This window comes from Rhea americana, unplaced genomic scaffold (assembly GCF_003343005.1).
Source record: "Rhea americana isolate MKP2758 unplaced genomic scaffold, rheAme1 scaffold_1, whole genome shotgun sequence".
NCBI classification, from domain to species: Eukaryota; Metazoa; Chordata; class Aves; order Rheiformes; family Rheidae; genus Rhea; species Rhea americana.
The window spans coordinates 18,955,499-18,977,948 of record NW_028185038.1 but is presented as its reverse complement, the minus strand read 5'-3'; the positions used below and the strand labels follow the sequence as shown (position 1 = coordinate 18,977,948).

Here is a 22,450-nt window from a genome sequence, read left to right as displayed (position 1 = left end):
GGAAAAGGGCTGCACTGTTGCTTGGTAATATCTGACATAAGGGTCAGAACTGTTGTTCCAACGTACAAAATTAATATACCATTGTAGGTTACATTTAATCTCTCTCTGTACATTGATCTTCTTCTATGAAACAAAGGACACAATCACCTAGAAATTGACTGTAAATGTACAAGTTGGCAGACTCTGCAATTTTGTGTTTTTAACTGCTCATGTTTCGAAACATAAGCACTGCCTTAGGAATAAGGAGTGTATGCTGAGTGAACAGCCACTTTGGGCTACTTTTTCTGTACTGAAGATTTGGAAGCAGACAGAATTACAACAAGAAATTTCCATTTTATTGACAGTAATTCACATGGATTCCACCACTTGCATCAGTGTTTATTTTCTGTTAATAAAAATCATTCTTGACAAAAGTTCAATTGTTTTCTTACCATCTACCACATCTTACACCTTCGCTGCGCTACTGCAAGTGGCCAGAGATGCAATAAGTTAGACAGGAATGTGTAAGTGACAATGAGGGAAGGGACATGGAAACGGCTCAGTATCAATCAGCCACTACTGTAACATCATACAAAATATTTACCAAATTGAGGAATAAAAACTACATGCAGAGGGACAGACAGGCTGCTTGTAATCCGGTGCTTGCTAGGGTGTTCCCACCTTGGTAGATGCATTGTAACACTTAGCCTACAGAAGCCAGGATAACATCTACAGCCGTTTCCTCCTTGCTCCTAACTGTCACCTGCATGGTCACTCCATCTCCTAGTGCAAGCCTGGACCTTACCAGCACATCGTGGCCACCTCTGTACACACCTGGCAACAAAGCAAGATTTGGCACATTACATTTGTTATTATATATAATATGTATTATTATTTGACACTGATCCAGCTCTAACCCAGAAGCCTGGCAAATGCAAAACAGATTTGGTCCCAGTCAGTTGCAGGGAAGGGAGAAATGACAAAAAAATCACCAAGCACTTAAGGTTAAGAGTGAAGGTAATAGCTACCATCCTGATCAGACAGCCAAAGTCAGCCAGTACTGCTGGATAGCCAGGCAGTTTTAATGGGTAGAAACCAGAAAGCAAATAGCTGAAGCTCACTTGCAGTTTGAGGAGGCAACAAATATTGTACTTCTGCCTCGAAGGCAAAGTTGATTGGCTCAGTGCCCTTGCCGCAAGGGAAGAACAGGCATTTGGAAGAGATGCTCTCGCAGCAGTTCAGACTGCAGGACGAGCCATCTCTGTGGGTCAGGACTTCAAATCAACTTTAACAGCATAATGCAGAGATTATGCAGAAACTCTTGGAGCTGACAATTCTGCACCTAAAATAAACCTGAGATCTGACCCTGATTTAAACCTGAGTTAGGCTACAACACATCGTGTTCATTGCAGTTTTGCTTTAATAGCTGAAATAAAGAGTTTTGTAGGGTGCTTACATTTCCAGGGATGGCCAGAACTGTGAGCCTGGACCACAGTTTCCAGACAAAGAGTTCTGGGAGCTGTGGGTCAATTTAGGACCTGTTTTTAGTGACAGGAACTTGAAAATCAAAAAGTCTTAGGAATCCCCTACTGAGATAGCAACTTGCAGGGAATTTAGTTTGAGCATCTTCTCTGGAAGTCACTCCATTCGCAGGTTTCAGTATCCTTTCCCTGAGGCAGAATGAGGGAAGCTGAGCCTAGCCTGAGTACACCTATGACAGCACACTCCAAACTAGCACCTGCTGCATTTATCTCGCTGGTTCATGTCAGCCTTCTACAGGAATAAGCTCTCTGTTCAAGGACAGAATCTCCTAACCCATTTCCCTTCATTTAGTAAGAAAATCTGTCTGCTGGGGCCATGAAAACATCAAGCGCAACAGTGTGAATACATACCAGCTAAGCAAAGCGTGTGAGAATTTTTGTTCTCTGGCACTTTATCGGATCTCTCACATGGCTGCATGCCCAAGAACTTGATGATGTTATTGACAGCTTCTGCATTCAGAGATTTAAGAATGTTATCTCCAAGTTGATACCAAACTTTCTGTCAGAACTAACTCACAGTTAAAGGGCATACTCTAAGCACTCACATGGTATAACCATTTCCATTTGCTATCCCAGTGACAACCCCACCAACACATCTACTGTGTGATGTCCCTTCTGCTGCCGTAACCGCCTAGGAGGACATCCCGCCCCACAATCAGTTTCACCAAGACTGCACCACCAAGTTTCCAGTCACTACAACCCCATGCTGCAACACAGAGCCTCGCTGCTAGGACACGTTACATTAGAAGGCATCAAATTCCCCTCCTACTACACTAAGTACTTCCCCATCATTGAGGAATTACCAAGGATTACTATGTGGGTCACCAACAAACAAGGAGGAGAGATCATCTCACCATCAAGGGTTTTAATTGAGCTGAGTGCAAAGGTTTCTTCCTTCTCAAAGTCATCTCCTACTTCTTCCCATGCAGCTGCAAAGTTAGGCTTTAAGACCTTCTGAATATGATCAGACACAGTCACCTCCAAATCTTCCAACTGGCAGAAAAGCAAAAGAGATTTTCAGTTACCAGTTACAGAAAGGATTCTAATCTTAGAAAGAGGAAACGAAACAAGGAGGGACAGCAGCATTTTGCCAAAACAACTCTAGCATGCTAGGCTTTAATTTCAGGAGAAACATATACTAACAATATCTAAAAAGCACAGAAGAAAAATAGCATTTATGGTGGTCATCTGCAAAGCTTAAAACATTTACACAAAAACATCAGTGAGACCAATGGATAGCAGGAAACATGGCAATCGCTTGGCAAGTCAAAGCCCATTCTAGCCCTTACTGGACATCTAAGGAGAGAGACTTTCTCAGAAAGCAGAAGCAGCCTTTACTTCTCCCAAACCCAGGAAAGCTATGTTCTTTGGCACACCCCCCAAGAGAAAGGCGCTTTCCTGGGATGATTCCCATTTCAGTGTCTTGTAACATCAACACAACAAACAAAAGTGCAAATGCTTGAGGTGGAGGGAAAGAGTGGGTCACAGTTCTGAAAAGAGACCATGTAAATTACTCCTTCCGTCCTGTGTATCCTCACGAATCCTATCTCCACACGGCGCTAAAGCTATGCCAACTTTTAGCAGAAGCAAGTTTTTGGGGGAAGGATCTAAATAAGACATACAATCTAAAGCCAGATTATTTTGAAAATGGTGTTTCAGGCAGTACTCCCATTCTCTCCTATTGGCTTCAGACCTGAAGGGAAACTAGGGCAATCCAGTGGAAAGGAAACTGCAACCCAATGGTCACATTCAGAATTACAGTAGGAAGGGAAAAAGTCAACAGTCCTATCTTACCACATACTCATCATCATAGCCATCTTCTTCTGGCACGCCTGTGTTTGGGTCACAGTCTCGAACGGTGAACTTCATAGTGCAACTGAACGTACAAGCAACTGGGGAGCAGAGGAAAAATGCACTAGGTCAGTGGTATAGTTTCTTCTGCTTAAGCCCTCGCTTCCCAAAAAAAGGTTGGGAATAGCATACATTAGCTTCTTCCTCTGAAAGATACAGACACAGCAGAGGTCACAGCTCTTTTCTACTTCACATAAAATTTCCCCAGATTCTGATACGAAGGCCAAAGTACGCTTTTAGAGGAAGAGCATGCCAGGGCTGTAGTGTAATGAGCACAGGTCTGCTGCTTCGCAAAATGCTGTGGTGTGATCCAGTCAGCAGCCGTCATCAGGAGAAACTCTGCAGGGGTTTCTGTCAAGTGGATTATGATCCAAAATCACAGTTCAGGGAATTCAGACTAGTTCTAATCTTCTCTGGTATTAAAGCAATAATCAAGGAACCCAACTCACTGACACACTGAGTCATGTTAGATCAACTCCAAATCCATTCAGGTTTCTTTCAAGTGCAGATATAATAGAAGCAAAAACAAACCAACCAAAAACAAAAACCACAAAAAACCACATCATACTTTCATGCCCTGAAGAAAACCTCTCATTTCTAAGTTTTACACTCATTTCTAATTCACTACAAAGGGGGAAAATTGCATTAGTCATTTTTTTTGTAGAGGCCCAAACTACCAATCAGTATTTTCACTTGTATTTTCCTTTTATAGATTCTGTTCCTGACTACTAACAAATACTCATGTTCTCAAATGTGTCAATTCTCTTGACTGAAGGTAACAAATTCAGTTTCCTCTAATTATCTGCAGAGTCTCAATTTTTCTTTAATATCTCATTTTTAGTTATCCAATACCCCTCAGTTAAAAAGTACGTATAATATGTTGCACAAATACAGGTCCTACATAAAAACCAGTGAGTATGACACACAAGAAAATGTGTTAGGGCCTCAGCATCCATTCAAATGCCACACCCTAAACATATCTGTTATTGAAAAAAATTAATTTGAGGGATTTCTCATGCAGAATAATTCCCTCCCAATTGTTACCTGCAGTGGGATCATCCTGGGGCAACTGGACAAGCGTGTAACACATGCCCGGCTGGTTGTAAGCAAGGTTAGGTGCTGGGATGCAACAGATCACATCGTAAGCATCCGACGGCTCCATCTGCACAGTGACTCTCTCTAACAGCTGATCATTTAACGTGTTTGTGCAGTCAAACTGCAGAATTAAAAAATAAAATAAAATCAGCAGGACTTCAGCATAGGAGAAACATTTCTAATCAAGAATTTTCCCAGGATCAGCTACAATACTTCACTGCATGTGGCAGATATCCCACTCCTTTGACCCAACCCTACCACTCTCACTGAACAATTTATCTTTCCAATTTCACTGGAATTCTCTAACAGATGGGATTCACAACCCCTATCCTCTTCTGATCATAAAGGCAAGCTTCTTCTTGTTAGCCCTAGTAAAAGAAAGCTAGAAGTATCCAGGCACTACACACCCTCTCAACTCTACCATGCAACTCCCTTACGGAGAAGCGGGCTCCTCTGCAGGGCACAGTGACAATGTTGATTACGCTACCTGAAGGCCAGCTACCACTGCAGCCTTGCAAACATGCTTATCTTGTCTTACCTGGAAAACTATGTGGTTTGTGAACATGTGTTTAATGCAACGAACAAAATATTCTGTTTCTGCTTCTGTGAGCTGCACTGGTTCCGAAGACTTGAATAACGGACCCAAGTTCTTAAACTCAGGAACGGCTGCCAGTTGTTCTGCACAGAAAGGAGAAAAAGATGACAGAAACTTAATGACAGGCATGCTTGTGCCTTGTGGGAGAACAAGGCGCCTTCCCACTGAGCTCTAGAGACCCACCAATTTTCTCCCATACCTTGGAATATATCCTGACGTGAAGGAGCAACTTTTTCAGGCTTACTGGTCACTAGGGCAATCTCTGTGAAGACAGAAGCAAAGACAGCGCACTGTTAACTCCATAAGGCATAAGTTTTAAATGCCTTTAGATCTCCACTAGAAATTCATTAAGTTATTAGTGTTTCACACATTTCCACAGCAAGTTATTGCTAACTTGGTTCCTTGTACATACTAGAATAGATCTTATTCTGCTAACTAACATTGGATTGTAACAAGAGGGGAGAGATTTGAGTCATAACAAATAGAATCCACTTTAGTCCAAAACTGAAGCACCACTGCATTCACCATCTTGTAAGAAAATTAGTCACGCTGACTACATGACCACTCCAGTTTCAGTATACATTATAGTCCCAGCAATGATACACGAGCAAAGCACCGTTTACGACAAGCTGCCATTTCCTGGAAGGCATACACTTATTTATCTTGCTTAGGTGAAACCCAGCAACCCATGTAGTTTGAAATAGAGCAGCTCCTATTCCCCACACTTAATACGTACGAAGAGAAAAAGAAAAGGACGGGGGGGAAAAAAAGGTCTTTTCTAAAAAAGTTATGCAAGGTCAAAATGCAACAATTGTTCAAGACCAAGGCATAAATTCAGCAAAGTGGTGTTAAGTGCTTCTGGAATGTTGTTTTCTCAAATATCTACACACTTATAAATTCTGATATGCAGACCCCTTTCTGATAAAGGGCAACAACATAATTAGCAGAGCAAATAATGATTTTCCTGCCACTGCTATAATCCTTTGGAAGAGGCTCTGTTTTCCTGTATCGGTGAAGATCAGGCAGGCTTGGTACCACAAGCTGGTGGCACTGTAAGCTGTACGGTACTTAGTTTAGCCACCTCCAGGCAAGGCTTGACAGAAACAAAGTATTACAGCAACCTTAATGCTTAAAGCCTTACCTGGAGCACAGAGTATTTAAACGAAGCTTGAGTGTTACCTGCTTTCTGTTCAAAGATTGGTGCAGTAGCCAGTGGAACTGTTTTCATATCAAAAGGTTTGTCAGAAGGCTCCAGTGTATACTGATGCAGGGCTTTCTCCATGCCAGGAACAGAGACAGTCAATCCTGCAAAGCATAATCACGTGCTGAAGATTGCAATTTTAAGAGCAGGAATTGTCAGAGGCCTCAATGCACTGCGATGTCCACAAGTGAACAGTGTGAATTTTGGATGGCTGACTGCACCAAAAGCAGTAAGCTGGTCCGAGTTTGAAAAAAATAGGTCTGTGTCTCAGCTACCATTCTCTTGAAGTCAAAGAAGGAAATTTATTTTAAAAAGAGTTCCTGTTTGTAGCTTGCCCATTGGCTTACGGTGGGGAGAAACACTCTTGCAGGGAGTCTGGAGTTTACAGCTTGCATAGATAAGGTTTGGACTTTGGCTAATAAAAGCTGGTAAGAGCATCTCCAGCTCTCAGTAAACACATGCACATACATGCACATGCATTGTAAATACTCCAGGGCATTGAATGAAAAAAACTGCTCTGAAGATGACAGAGAAGGCTGCCATTCCAGTAGGTAGCTGGAGTCTAAACAGTGTGAGCAGTTTACTCAAGAGAAGTCATCCTTCAATAGTTTGTATCTTAAATACTTTGCTTCCCCAATCTTCAACCAAGGGCCATAAAACATCTTTATAACCAACCCTCACAACAAGATGTGTCATCTCTATTTCGTAATAGAAAAGACAGAGCAAAGCCCAAGTGAAAGAGAAGGCAGTGATGAAAAAAGCCCAACCCACGCTCCTCCTCCATTTCCTAGATAATACTCCCCAGGTCTTGCTCAACCTGGTGTTCTCAGCTAGTACAAGCACTTCACAGGAAAGTCACAGTGTCAACAGACACACATGGCTCTGTCCCTTCTAGTTATTTTGACCAAAGGTACCCAAGATGCATTACAGAAAACTACTCTCGTAGCAACAACAAAATCGATCCATAATACAGAACATGAAATAACAGCCCTTATTTTTGGAGGTATTAAATTCTTTCTATCACTGACCATTAAAAATATAGGCAGCATTCAGTGCTATCTGTCTCTGCTGCAGTACATTCAAGTAGAACGTTGCTCTGTCCCGAACTTCATCATCACTGTCCATCATGCATCTGTTTGGGGAACAAGAGGATAACAGTCAACTGGCTGAGGATGTCACCAGAGCTGAGCTAGAAATGGAAACGAACAGACAGGACTTCATATTGCAATGCAATTCTCTGAATGGCTTTGCAAGTTGTGCAAAAAAAAGATTCATACAACTTAGTAGCTGTCACAGCCCAAGTGCTGCATGGCAAAACCAAGATCAAAGGAGATGTGTACATAACATCATGAACACTCGGTAGGTTATAGAATATATACTAGCCATAAGATATCTGGAACAGGTAATTCTGATGGGCACCATGTGGTTACACTTTCTTTTTCTACAGCTTTGTTTTGACATATAAGTAGAAGAAATGCATAAAGATTTAAAAAAGACAACATAGAGGTTGCTATTTCAGAACTTAAGAATGGCTTGTGTATTGAAATATTTGCCTAGTTTTTCCAATTATACCAGGTGGTTTATAAAGACAGATTACCTCTCAGCAGCTCCTGCTTTTTAAACATTAATCAAGTCCCCTGTTGTAGTAGTGACTCACTTGCATCTCTGCACAGTTTGCCTTCTGCCTGAAGCGCCTCATAATCTGAATTATTCCTCTCACCAGAGAAGTCAGAACGGGCAAGGGCTTATGATATACTACAGTGCTGTACCAATGAAGAATGTGACATTTACTGTACAGAGAATTTAAGGAGGCCGAATGGTCTTAACCAGAGATGTGCAGACCTGTGAAACTAGAATGCTACTCAGCCACGTGCGAATTACTATTTATGGATGACATGGAACTACACTTTGTTCAAGGGATGCAAAAATATACATACTTGCTACAGCACAGCAGCTCTACATTTTCAGATTGGATTAACAAGCCATGCAAAGGCTGTCAGATGTTCCCACGACTAACTACCTTTTTCTTTTGCATACCTCCAGCAGTCCCACACTCACTTCAGCCAGGAAGGAACAGCAAAAGAGAGTCATCTGTCGACCTCTCTGTTGAGCATACCAGTGCGTCCTGACAGATGCCAGGGCAAGTTTGGGCTTGATCTGACCTTGCTTCCTCTGTGGAGCCAGACAGCCCAGAGTCATCGAGGAGCTTAGCACATGCACAACACAGCTATACCCACTCACCTCTGCAGGAGCACCAAAATGCTTGGAAGAAGATTCTCATTCTGGGCACCAAACTTGGCTAGTGCACTCACAGCAGCTAGAGAAGAAAGCAGGCAGACATCAGAGGTGGTAAAGCAATATGCAAACACATTTTCACAGTCAGATTCAGAGCACTGCACACACTATTGTCCTGAAGTTCCAGTTACACAGGTTTTCACCTCCACACTACAAACTCTAATATAAGTGAAGAAAACTCCCTCCTACCCAGCCATATTCCCTCTGCTTCCATTTTAAATGGAAATAGTTTAGTGCTAGGGAAAGGCTCAGAGCCCTAGGGGTTAGGGAGTAGTAACAGAACAAGGACAGCTTAGCAGCCCTGCAACTCTGTCCCAAGAATGCTCTGCACGATAAGGTTAGTTCAAGCTCCATGGCTCATTCCAGTTTTTGGGCCCTCTGGTGTGTACAATAATGAGGTTTCTAGAGAGTGGCTCAGTATGTTCTCCAGGGGATGCTCTAGAGGTCACAATGAGGAAATGGTATCTCAAAGCGTTGCTGCCAAAATCAAGTGCAAACTGGCCCAGGATTTATTTGAGAGCTCGTTTTGCTTCCTCCTTCCCTCTGCTTCCACCACCAATAATCAGGAGGCTCAAACTGATCCTGATACATTTCCGATGCCAAGACTCAAGTGTAAAAAGAGGCTGAGTGCTGCAAAGGGTTTAATGTGAAGACCTTCACACATTTCCAAGAAGAAATCTTCATCTTGTGCATGTGGGAGATTGACATAAAAAGAATATGCATCAAGCCCTGAAGAGCTTTCCTTAAATATTAAATCCACAGCAGACGATTAGGTCTATTATAGAATTACCAGTGTTCCCTTCTCCTGCACTGCCTCTTGGCCTTTTGGAGACATGCAAAGAAGGGACTGCAGCATTTGACTTGAACTTACCAGCTCTCACAGCCTCGTTCTCCAGCACTACTCTGTTGAATATGAAGCGGATGTACTTGGATGGGGATGGAGTCCTCGGCCCCTCTTTCCCAAGCAGGTGCAGGATCTTTGTGGCTAGAACAGTATGTTCGCAGTCCTCAATGAACTCGCAGAGGTGAGCCAAACCCGATTCCTTACTCTCAGGATTCTCCTCAATGATGCCAATTATGCAGTCCACAATGGCTCGTTTGTACTCAAAGCCACCCTGGGAAGGGAAAGGCAGGGACGTTCACCCAGCAGGCAGAGCTCAGACTGCAGCGCTGCTCAGCTCTCGTCAAGCTTTACTTCCTTCCACACAGAAAATAAATATATTTGTATATAAAGAGAGGAGACAGGCTGGATAACCTAACAGGCTCCTCCCAGCTCCAACCAGCCAATACAGACACATCTTCTGAGCAGTTCTTTAGATCAGTTTTTGACGGTCTAATGTGTAAGCACACTTCAGACAGGTTTGACCCCTGAGAAAAGCAAGGCTTTGCTGATCAGTCAGGCCCTGCCAGTGATGTATCCCCGCTGACAGAAGACAAAGACCCTCTTCATACTATGAGAGCTACCTGCCAATAACTACCCAAAGAAAGTGTTAAACATACATCATCCCTGAGCATGTTGGAAAGGAAGGTCATCATGACGCTGTGTTTCCGGGGGTATTTCTGGCACAAAGCACTGATAGCCTGCACTACAACTACCTGCAAAACAACAGAGAAGGACTTTAGTCATGTGCACTTACTTCTCTATGAAGAATACAAGCTTCTCACAAAGGCAGTATCTCAAGCTGTCACCATCACAGGTTCAATTCACACAAGAAGGATACAAGATACAAGGTACAAGAAGGATAAAATCAGGTGGCAGACTCTCAGCATGTATGTATTGCCAGTTCCTCTGTGCTAGCATGCTGCCAGACCTGGCTTTGCTAGAGGGACTGCATTTAGGACAGACCATGTTAATTCAAAGGCCTCCCCTCCCTCCTTTTGCCTAGTCACAACAGTGGCCCAATTTTAACTTAGTTACATTTTGTCATTAAAAACTTTTTCCATTTCAAACTCTTGCCCTTTGCTCATGAAAAGAATAACGTAAGAGCATTGTATGCTGGTAGACATTGACTTTGTACAGATACATCATGCTCAAAGCAACTCTATGACGCAAAAGGGACAAAAGTACAGGTGAACTGCTAGCTTTAACCAAGTTATTACTCGAGTTTACAGTGACTAAACTTAACAAATTAATTGGAAATCTACAGTTCACACTATTTCTTAACTATCAGACTGAGGTGACAGAGACTCAATTAAAATGGTTAAAACCACTTTTCCTTTCCACAGGAGCAACCAGCAGCCAGTACAAGGTGCTGCAGGATACTGTACTAGACCCAGGAACCCACCTAAGGATTTTTACTCTTTTTTTTTTTCAAGGGGAGGTGGAATGAAACAGCACATTTAGTCAGTTAAAAAACAGAGGCTCACACCTTTCGAACTTCAAGCTGGTTTTGCTAACCAGACTAAGTCACTGAAGGATTAACAAATGGGAAAAGCTTCATAAAAACAAGAATGGGAGAAAAACCTGCAGCTGGAAAGAGCAGAGGCCTCCAATGCCACACCTTAAACTCATCTGATATTTCTGACACGAAGGAAGAGATCTGTTTCATGAGCCTGTCTACACTGCTCTCACTCCCTGTCTTCAGCAGGGTGGTGATGGCGAGAGTAGCAATGCTGCGGTTGGAGTCGGTGATGAGGTTTTCCAGGTCCAGGTTGCAGGCAGTTACGGCAGATGGATGCTTCATGGCCACCTGTAAAGAAGGTAATTCCAACAATTAGATGGGAGCAGTAACATTCTGCAATTCAAAGCTTTATATGCGGTAAAGATTAAAGCCCTTGCTTTTTCAAGCACTGCTCTGTTCCAGAAGTACTGTAAAGAATTGTGACTAACGCTACATTTATTCAGACACCATGATTGTTGGCAGGATACAGTCAAGGCTTAGGTTCCTGTATTGCAGCTTTTGAAATGAACTCCTCTAGCTGCAAATATCAGCTCGTAAGTTTAACAGTCATAAGTCATAGCCCAAATCTTCTTCCGTTTCTCTCATGGTGTGCACCTTTGAAATCAGAATGTTATTTTATTTCCCTCACACATATCCTACTTACACATTTCACAGCATTAAAAACATTAGACTCCCTTACGGTTGAGAGTTCACAAGTTTTCCAACTGTAATTGGCTATAGCCCTGTGGTCCAGAAATGCCCACACAAGAGATTTGGCATGGAAAAGCCAATCCTCCAGCATGGAATAGTTCTAAATACAGTAATCACAAGGGCAATTGCTCTGTTTTAGGCAACACACCATCAGGCACTGAAGTCTGGCTTCCTCTGATGCTCTGAGACTTAAGCTTATTTAGAAGGTCTTGGAAGCACTCACTTTATTAAGGGTCCGTACAGCTGCATATCTCAAGACAGGTTTGGGAGAACTACAGAAAAGCTGCAGCACTGAAAATAAAGAATCAAGAGAAGTAACTCATGACAAAAATATTGGAGTAGAGATTCTCTAACAAAAATTGGCTCCCAATACTCTAGGCACCTGTAACGTCTGGGGAGGGAAAGAGCCTTTATGCACAGAGTTTCCCACACCAGATGATGCCATGGAAGTTGCCTTGTGCCAATACTTTGATATTGAGAGCTGCAAACACTGTAGTCAGAATTCACCACAGCAGATACGGTCTCTTTCCAAGGAAAAGGAGTAGAGAGAAAAGTCTAATGGGTCCACATTCAACCATGTAGTGCTAAATGTTCATACAGCTTTACTCACTATTTACCACTAGTTTCATAATGAAATTAAAAACAATCTCCTGTTCTTTATCTTATATAATAACGTGATAAACCACCATACAAACTGCCTATCTGTGTCATCAAGTTTTCCTCTACCACTCCCCCCATCCCTGCTTCCTGCAGTTGGAAAAAGATAAATATCACCTTGTGCTATCTAAAGCTTTGGATGAAATGGGAAAAAAGGAATCAACCTGCTTCAAATCTACAAGACTCCTAACTTAAGGAGGATCATAAATTTAGGTTTTATGAGCACAGTATTTTAGTTATGCATCAATGTCTTTCATGTGTGCTTTATCACCCTTTCTTTCATAGTATTCCTACATTAATGCTAAGAAGGATTCTTTATGACCAACCTGAAACAGCAGGTGCCAGCTCCCTCGCTGTGCAGTTTGGAAGATGGATGATTGCAGAGGCGGCTTCATAAATAACCATTTCATGCTTGTTTCGCAGACAACTCTCAATGAAGTCAAACAATGGACTTTCATGTCTATAAAGTGAAGGCATTTTACACTATGATGCTGAACTATGTATAAACCATTGTAACTGCACTTCTGATAACTTGACAGAAAGCACAGTCAGTGCACTGGCTCTTACATTTTTCACACTGACATTTTGCTCTATTCTTAAGGCAGATTAATGTTTGAACTCTAAACTTGCCATTTAACATTATTCTACTGCTCTCTACATTATTTTCTACAAGTCAGGACTAATGCATTCTGGAAATAATACTTTATTACTAACCATGTTTCACACACCATTAAAAAATTTCCACTGATAAAAAAAAATGTATTTGGAGGAGTTCTCAAATAACTTTATCATATTCTACTAGGATGAGAAATCAGAATAGGAGAGATCCTTTTGTTTAAACAGTACAGGTAGATTCTTACTGTATTCAAAATGCATCTAATTAGACATAATACAAAACACTGCACTCCTTCAGAGATTAATCTGCAGTTTTTATTCCTACTCTGAACTTAGCTTTGGTGATACAGCATCTAAAAAAAAGAAAAATTCACTTTTAACACTACAGATGTCCACAATCTTTATGAAATGCAAACTTCCCAGCTACTGTTGAACTCAGGCTATGATTATTTTTGTAATTCACATGCTGTCTCTCACTTACCCCTCTTCAGATTCTTTCAAGAGTTTGCTTGCAATTCGGATCAGCATGCAGTAGGCAAACTGGGATTTCAGTCCAGATTTAGTGAACTTATTCAGCATCTTGGAAACTGCAAGGCGATCGTTTTTTCTAAGGTGATAGAGCAACCCCAGAGCATGGTACTAGAAAATCAGAAGGAAAAGTGAGATGTGTACAAGAACATGTGAAGACATAAAATACATGCTACAGTAGGAAAAGACAGATTTTGAGACACGCAGGAGGAGTAATATTCACTGTTTCCTTGCAAAAGTACTTTCTAACCTTGAATGACTTCATTTTACTTACATGTAACAGATCTACAGTGTTTCCTTCCCCTTCTTGTCTACTGTTAGACAGCCTCAACATGTTTCTAAAGATCGAGAGCCATGAAATCAATGTTTACTCCCTCTTCTCTCCATTTAATGCCATAACTTCTACTATCTCAGGTTATTAAGCTATACCGCACAATAATGCAGTATGTATACTTGTATGTCCACTAACATAACATCCAAGACATCCCAAGTGCTTTAAATGCCAGCCGACCCTACAAAAATCCTTGAGGAATTTACAGCAAGAATCCAAAGGGCAAAGTACAGAAACACATTTCCAGTCACTTGCCAAGTTTTTTTTGTCATAAGATTGATTTACAGTAAGGCTTAAGGAAGCTGCTAACTGTGGCAGGAACAAAGCTGTTTTGGCACTGCTGTTTCTGACTGCCGATCTATGACACTGTTTGACCAAACATACAGAGTATTTTCATTTCTGTAATTGTTTGGAATATTTGTGTGAAGATTTTGCTTACACGGGTATCTTACTGATATTCAGACTATCTCCAGTGATCCTATAGCAAATGAAGCTCATGATTTCTGAAACGGTAGAGTCATTTCCCTCAAATCCCAATCCTCGGGGTTTTTAAAAAAAATAAAGGAAAAAGGGAAAGAGGTTACTTCTCAGGTTCTGTGGTTATCTTAAGAACTTAAGAGAATACCATTAATACACTATAGCTTGTTAGACCTTTCTGGGGCACCCACTCTGAAACATACCTGTACCATAATGTTGTCACTAGAAGCAGCTTCCTGAGCCTCGTTGATCCACCGTTTTACCACGTCATAACTGATCTTCATCATATGCTGGAAGAAGCCACAAACCGAGACTTCAAACAAGCTCACATTAGAAGCACTGAGAAGTACCACAAGTCACATTTGCAGGTTTCATTAAGTTTAATTGCTTTAAAAAAAATCTACGGCTTTGTGGCATAGTATTGGCAACAAAGAGCATCTCCCAAATACGTGTTTTGTATGGAGACACCCATATTGATAAAAAGAAAAGTAACTCAGAGAGCTTTTGTTTCCATTCTAACAGGGAAGAAGGAAAAACCAGAACAATTCACCTCTGCCTACTGTCCTGCCCTGCCTACACCAGAAAGACTGCAGTGATCAGTATTAATGCAGCTTCTTTGCTTTCTCAGGATCTGACACAGCTCTACTCCACCCTGTCAGCTGGACCTCTTACCTGCTGTTCTGTCTCACTGATTTACCAATGCAGCCAGTCTCTTTAACCTATGCACCTAGAATCCACTTTTTCTTACACATCGGACTGAAAATACCACACTTTCATCTGTATCTTCCCTCTTCTAGTAAAAATATTAACCTATAAAGATTCTTTTCTCTTAAAAATGAGAGAGAATATTCACAGTGAGCTTCTTTATCTGGCCCTCCTACTACATATTAGGGAAAATAATTCTGAATTATACCTCGTATGGGCAGGAATTGGTTAATTTGGTTTTCTGCACAGCACACAAAATAGGCTGTTTGTATTTTCTGTTACAGAACTGATAAACACTTTCACGGTCATCAGTGTTGGGTTTTGCACAGCACAAAGCAGGTAGCTTTTACTTTCTGTTATAAAACTGTTAAGCACTTTTTCAGGGTTAAGTGGCTTATCTTTTGAGAACATGAAGACAAGACTCCTTTCCAGACAAATATTTGACACCACACACACATAGAGATGACCGAGCACTCTGCAATTAGTTATTACAACAGATGCATTCTAAAACTATAGAATGCTAAGAAAACAATTTCAGAAGACAGGCTGCTTGAAACACAGGAAATTCCATTTCTACCAAAAAAAATCCATTTTCTGTTTCTTTTTCAATGAAGAGGCAAAGACTAGTCATGTTAAAGGAAAGGGAGATGAAGAAATAACCAAACAAAGGCCAGCCAAAGCACTACACATATAATAGACTATCCTTCCCAATCACAAGTCACAGACTTAAAATAATCTGCTTCTTCACTTACTAAGGAAGACACCAGTGCAGAACTGGACACACTGGGGACTTTGTCCACAATGGCTTGCTTCATGTATCTCTCAATGGCTTGTAACATTGTACCCTATGAAAGAGTAAAGGAAGGTTGATGCTCAACTTCTGGAGGAAGAGCATGAAAGTAGCTGAAGATAGAAGTGTATGCACAGCACATTCAAAAAGCTCTAATAAAAAAGCTTCAGGTTACCACACTAATTCTTAAAATGCATACTCTTGCAAGGGACATATGACTATCGGCTACACACTCCCGGAAGTTCAGTGACATGGTCAAAATTTAAGCAAAGCAGTCTCAGAACTGAAACTACAGCTCCAAAGCTCCAGCCTTTTAACACCCAAAACAAGGCCGTGACTTGTACTTACATCAGTGATCCTGCAGAGTGCTCTGATGGCTGGACCTCGGTACACATCTTCCTTCCCTGTCATGTCTTTGGTCAAACTAAAATAATCAGAGAGGCTTTTAATACTTCTTTAACATCTCAGTGTCTCAGTCCTTTTGGGAAACTCAACTCATCCTATTTAGCTGAAGCTAATGTCAAACTATTACCATATAAGCAATAACTAAAATTAGTATCTGCTAGAAACAACTTCCTAATAATTAGCATTTTGAAAGTTATTAAGATCAGATTCTAAAGACAGAGAACATTAAAAAAGACATAGTGCATAAAATTGTTTTGCTTTAGGATTGGTTTATTTAGTTCAGTCATTCTCTTCTTAATGTTCCTCTTCTTTTTACACTTAAGTATTATCTAAATCAAAGTTTCAAGTGGTAGTTTCCAGAAGAGATTTGAAACCAATCTCTTAGCTATTTCCAGAGATCCAATTTTAGCTCTCACATCAACATTAGTATCTGCTCTGTAGTAAAAAAAAAAAAAATTGATAGGCCAGTTGGTAGAAGCGTATTGAGAGCTGCTCTGCTGTTCCCTAACTGCTCTGATAGCAAAGTAAAACAGAAGTCACAAATAGACTTTGATAAAAAATCAAGCACCAGTAAACTGAAAAAACAAGATGACAAAATAGCAATCAATTTCTAAACTCCATGCAAGTCTTCCCCCCCTTTTTTTAATCTAAGAAAAGCATACTAACATGTACTGTATGCTTTATAAAGCACAGCTGCAAAAACTGTAGCAGCTAAAACAAACACATTAAAATACAACTACTTGTACCAGAGCTCTCATACTGTGTTTTCTGTAGTTCTACTACCTGCTGGTGACAATGATGACATCTTCAGAGATATTGGCCATCTCTTTGATAGTAAGGTAACACATTCTTCTAAGGGTTTGCTGTGAAAATGTATTGTAAAAAGCATTAAACCCGTGTGCAATTATGAATAAATATTCCCTACAAGTTGTAGAAGTTAAATGAACTAGTCACAGAACACCCTTATCCCTCCCCAAGTCTATATAGTCTGCACAGGTCTAATTTCAACATAGACTGTGAATGTTATCATACAGTTTCTGCAAAACTGAATCATTTTGTTAGTGCAGTGAACCTGAGGTAAATTTAGAGCACAAATTAAAGTCAAGTTAAAATGTAAGCCACTTTGTTGTAAATCAGAACCTCTTACAAATTTTGGGGATCATGTTAATAGTAAGCGATGTGTAATCTGTGTGCAAAAGCCATACAATTATCTGTTAAAAGCTTTAAAATCAACTTTCTCTGACCTATTTTTTATTGTCAAAGAAAAACAGAAATGTGCAAAGAGCACTGACATTCTAATTCCTTGAAAGTAAGTGACATATTTTGCATTAAAAATAACTATCTTCTAAAATATGGATATAAAAAATGTCACAAACACTGTTACTTTAAACAATTGCATACAAAACCCTCTTCAGGCAAATCTCTAAAAATCTAATGTTCTGGTTCATTTTTAACATAAAAAAATCCATTTTTTTTAATGATCTAGTCAAAAGTTTCATCTGATGTTTTCAGGACATTCTTAACACTTTGTGCTGAGTTATGAATAAAGCAAGCTACTTGAGGGAATACTAGTATCTGATTTACAGATAACTTTTTTATTTTATTTTGACAGTTAAGCAAATGGGAGTTACTTGCAAGTGCAAGACATTCATAAAATCATAGCAATTTTTATACTAAGCCTTTCTATGTTCATGTTCTTTACAATAGGAAATTAATTCAGAGGAAAAAAAACTGCAGAAGTTAACTATACGTTATTACACAATCAATTATTTCCAAACTACAGATTGCCTTTAGCAAGTCATTTGCATGCAGAGCTCATTCTCTGAAGTACTTGCTCCATGTTCTTCCCACATAATACTCAACTGTTCTGCAATTACTGTGAATGCAGCCAAAAGTAGGAAGGTAAAAAGCAGTAAACACGAGGCACTTACATCATTAGATTGAAATAATCTGGTCATTGCAAAAAAAGCTTCTGTGGCTTCAGTGGTTCCAAAGTGTTCACCCTGAAAACGGCAAACAACAAGTGAGAGATTAGCCAAAGCATCACTGTCCACTAGCCTCCACCCCTCACTTATAACAGCTACTCTGATACTGACAGATCTTTCTTGAAAGACGTTTTCTCATCTAAGAAAGTCCCTCCCTCACCTTGTGTTTCTCAGAGAGTACATGCTAAGATTACCAGTTCTTACCTACGTGGCTTCAATATGTCATCCATAGGTGTACAGTAATGGAATAGAGTTTGTCAATTAACCTATGTTCTCTGTTTTGACTTTAAAGTATTCGCAGTCATTCTTGCTTCATTTTTGTTAATGAGAAGGATCCCTGTGCAATCTACTTAACATGTGACTTGTGCCAACTAAGACTGAACAGCATAGGTTCATCCTATTTGATCATAGCTCTATGTTAAGTATTACCCAGTATGGCAAGAAATCTGGTCTACACGGATACATAAAATAAATCTGCTTCCTTATCATATTTCCAATTTCTCCACAAAGATACCTTTCATTTTGTGGCCTATGTTCTGACATGAACTCAGTTATTCCTATTTTTGCTAGACAAGTAAGAACAACTCTTTAATTACACAGTGACACAGTAAATAAACACAGACCAACCTGCAGCTCTCACCTGGCACTCGGAAGAGTCTTAAACGCTTCAGTGACATATCCCAGCTCACCTTAGAAGGGTAGTCACAAGAACACAGTACTACCGAACAAATACTCCATTTCTAATATCCTTAAAAGTTGCCTTTCAAGTCTAATAGAAAAAGGTATAAAACTTCTTTCACTGGAAATCATCAGAAATTAGCCACAAGAACACACATTTGAATTAGGAAGAAATGATTACCTGGTTCAGCAAGTAAAGGATCTTTGTAAGTATGTGCAGGCATCTTCTTGGATTTATAGGAGTCTCATTAAAGATACGTGCCTACAAACATAGCACAAATACTCTATTATGGGGTAACCAAACAATAATAATTTTTACCTTTACAACAGACATTCACATAATTCTTTTTCATCCAAGTGGCTTATAACTTTTTCATTTCAAAATGCAACCCAATGAATTTATCCTTGTTGTTCAGTTCATGTATGTTCAGCTCACTGGATGGGCAGCAATCTGAACAAAGGACAATGACTCAGTTTATCAAGTTCTTAATTGACAGCTTAATCAAGGCTAGTTCTGGACATTTGGTACTAATAAAAACACTTTAAAATAAAAGCATAATTTAAAATTTCTCAACTCAATTTCTTTCACAATGTCTGCTGTCCAAACACTATTCAGCATAGTCTGTGGGAACACTGAATTGAAATTTTTAAGTTCCTACTTATAGCTCTTTGCACCCTGAAGAATTATGTAAATACTTAACTACAAATCTATCTCACCACTTGCGATTGCTCTTGGAGTAGATAAAAAGAAGCAGGAAGACCCATTATGAATAATATCAATCCATTATTATATTCAGCTGCATGCTGAATGACCACAGGAAAACAGGTAGGTCATCTCTTCAGAAGTACCCTGGAGGATACCGTGCATCCACATGGAAGGAAGAAGCCTATTCCAATAGAAACCCTACACATAAAACCCTTCCACAGTAAACTTTATGTGCTCTTAATTTACCTACCCTATGAATTTAAACTAACCATCCATCAAATTTAACCATCCAGATTTCCTACAATTTGTGTTATAAATCTTAAGATGCTAACACACCCTGATCAGCGACAGTTAAGCAATATTACGCAGTGATTATTCATACCTCCTGAAGCACAGCGCTCTTCTCCAAGTGCTGGAAAGGATTAGAGCCACTACCTGAATAACAAAAGAGACCTCTCAGTTAGGGAAATGCACTCATTAGACAGAAACAATAGAACTGAACATGTAGGAACAATCCCTAAGCTTTATAAAAACATGTCACCATGGGTAGTACAAACCCTACAGTGACATTCCACTTTGAGTAACTGATGTTCTCCAACAACAGCTTTCAATCTACTTTCTGAAGTTATACATTGAGAGTCCAAAAAAAAAAAAGACAGATTAAACACAGATGGAGGGTTAGGAGGTAGAAAGGTATTCACTGTTAAAGCTGTCTTAATACCTGCTTTACATGAAATTCTACTCTTTTTCTTCCTAGACTCTCTCCTCTTTTTTTTTTTTTAATTTCAGGCACAGAAAGCACTGAAAATGTCAGGATGCAGCTGCTGCTAAGGATCCGAAATAAGAGTATATTGATTCATGTGAATCAGCGAAAAAGGCTACTCAGCAAACTCCAAAACCAGCATGACTGCTACATATCACAAAATCATTAATACTAGTCTATCTTCATAGAGTAACCCTGCAGACTTTATAATGGTCCAGATCCCAACCCAGATCTTGACAAGTTACCTGCCAGCTAAAAACAAGATCTGCAAAGGACTTTAAAAAGATTTCAGAGGGGAAAATACGACGTGAAGTACTGGTCCATCTCTCTGCCTGTTGCAGGGGAACATAAATATCTTCTACAGTGTAACCCCTATACTCTGTTTCAGAGAACCATCTATACCCAAAATACAGTTTGAGTCCATCTCAAGCTGGCAGCATACAGGGCAGATGAGCTTCCTAATCCACGTTCACAATGAAAACGCCTCTTGGGATCACTGTTACGGTCATGTAAATCCCTACAGACCCTTCGAGCTGCTTCTGTACCCTTTTCCTACAGTAACTGCTGTTCTTACACCCCAAGCAGAACGAAAGTGGGAAGGAAATGAAACTCAACCCAACAGGGCAGCTTTTCACGTGGTTTAGAAGATCTCTGAGCAGCAGCAACAGACAACGGATACGGCGTTAGCAGTATCAGTGGCTACATGCAAGCTGAACGTAATTTCTAGGTGATTTTGCAGAGTGAAAACATCAAGCCGATGGCTTCATCAGCCACAACGATCAATGGCCCATGGGGCGGGCGACAGGCTCGGCCTGCAGCCCGGGGGAGGCTCCGCGGAAGCGGCCCGAGAGAGGCTGCGGCACCCGAGTGCGGCCGTTATTCCCCCCTCAGCGGCCGTTATTGCCCTCCCAACGGCCGTTATTCCCCCCTCAGCGGCCCTTATTGCCCTCCCAACGGCCGTTACTACCCCTCCCCCAACAGCCGTTGCTTCTTCCCCCTCCTCAGCGGCCGTTACAGGCCGCGGCGTGCGCCGGGCTCCTACTGGTCGCTCCCCTCATGGCTGAGCCGACCGATCCCACCGCGGCCCCGCCTCCGCCGCCGCCGCCAGCCCCGCACCGGCCTCCTCGTCCTTCTTGTCAAACTTCTTAATCATGTTGTCGCCGCCGCCGCCGCGCGCCCTCCCCTCCCCCACCCCCACCCCGCTCCCGCCGAGCCGCACCGCCGCGGCACCACCCGCCGGAAGTCCCGCCCCTCCTCGGGGAGGTGGAGGAGGAGGGAGGGGGAGCCTCACCCTGCGCCATCCGACTGGGCCGCGGAGCTGTCACTCAACGCCTCCCCCCCCCACACACACACCCCCGCCCCGCCCCGCTCCCGGAGTGCGCGGCGCGCGCGCCGAGCCGCGCGACTTCCGCCTCGCCTGGGGCCACGCCCCCTGCCGCGCCGGGGGGCGGGGCCTAAAGGGGGCGGGGCAGCTTAAGGGGGCAGGGCCGCCATTTTGTGAGGCGTTTTCAGCCTCCTCGCTGAGGCGGTTTCTCGCTTTTCGGCGTTGCCTCCGTGAGGGACCCGCTCAGCCGCCACTAATTCGGTTTATTGACCGCACGCCGCCGCCGTCCCGACGCGTGGGGGTTGTTCACGGGGCGCCGGAGCCGCTGGCTGCCCAGCGCGGGACGCGGCCGTGCCTGAAGCCGTCGTCGCCAGGCACGGCCACGACGCGGTGGCTCTCGAAAAGCGAGGAGAGGCGCAGGGGCTGCCGCCGCGGGCCCTGGGGCTCGGCCTGCCGCTCGCCCGGCTCTGGGCCTGGAACGAAGCAGAGAGGGGAAAGGCGGGAGCTGCGCGGGGCATCGCGCCTCGGCGTGCCCCGTGTCTGGGGCGGCTTGTGAGGTTGTCTGCGCTAATCCTCATTTCCCTTCTGGTGCTAGCTCCAGCAAACGGCGTTTTACAGAGTCCCAAGTGCTTTTCTGGCTGCGATCGTAATGAAGCAACACCTCCTGCTGCAAAGCAGCCGTGCTGAGCAGAAGTGAGGTGAAACAGAGATCTTCACTTAAAAAACAACAACAACAACAACAACAAAAAAAGCTCGACTCTCACAGTGTGAGGATTGCTCAGAGTTCACGCAGGGACCATCTCACGTGGGTATTTGCACCTGACCCCAGGCCAGCTG

At 42.0% G+C, this 22,450-nt stretch overlaps 1 protein-coding gene across 3 annotated transcripts; it reads right to left on the bottom strand.

Moving 5' to 3' along the window:
- Nucleotides 1-313: 313 nt before the first annotated feature.
- On the bottom strand, nt 314-21,493 carry COPG2 (coat protein complex I subunit gamma 2). Of its 3 annotated transcripts, none has more exons than XM_085299889.1 (24): nt 21,406-21,493; nt 19,909-19,961; nt 19,002-19,082; nt 18,089-18,160; nt 16,941-17,020; nt 16,101-16,176; nt 15,715-15,807; nt 14,461-14,547; nt 13,403-13,560; nt 12,633-12,766; nt 11,873-11,940; nt 11,059-11,247; nt 10,058-10,153; nt 9,429-9,672; nt 8,504-8,579; nt 7,291-7,394; nt 6,241-6,366; nt 5,261-5,323; nt 5,005-5,144; nt 4,416-4,587; nt 3,315-3,412; nt 2,375-2,513; nt 1,872-1,970; nt 314-813 (listed from the first exon to the last, which is right to left on the bottom strand). In XM_085299889.1, exons 1-24 carry the CDS (start codon nt 21,440-21,442, stop codon nt 683-685), a joined length of 2,616 nt encoding a protein of 871 aa, XP_085156015.1. In that variant the 5' UTR covers nt 21,443-21,493; the 3' UTR covers nt 314-682. The 3 variants fall into 3 exon arrangements, with proteins under 3 accessions (XP_085156015.1, XP_085156020.1, XP_085156027.1); XM_085299894.1 differs by lacking the exon at nt 21,406-21,493 and adding an exon at nt 21,332-21,383; XM_085299901.1 differs by lacking the exons at nt 19,002-19,082; nt 19,909-19,961; nt 21,406-21,493 and adding an exon at nt 18,783-18,908.
- Nucleotides 21,494-22,450: the final 957 nt, after the last annotated feature.

Bases quoted from the DNA above. Each gene is read 5' to 3' on its own strand.
- COPG2 (XM_085299889.1), bottom strand. From the start codon at position 21,442: ATGATTAAGAAGTTTGACAAGAAGGACGAGGAGGCCG. The intron at 17,021-18,088 runs GTAAGTGCCTCG...ACATTTTCACAG, and splicing joins GATTATTTCAATCTAATGAT to CAAACCCTTAGAAGAATGTG. The intron at 10,154-11,058 runs GTGTGGCATTGG...GTTGTTTTGCAG, and splicing joins AAATATCAGATGAGTTTAAG to GTAGTTGTAGTGCAGGCTAT.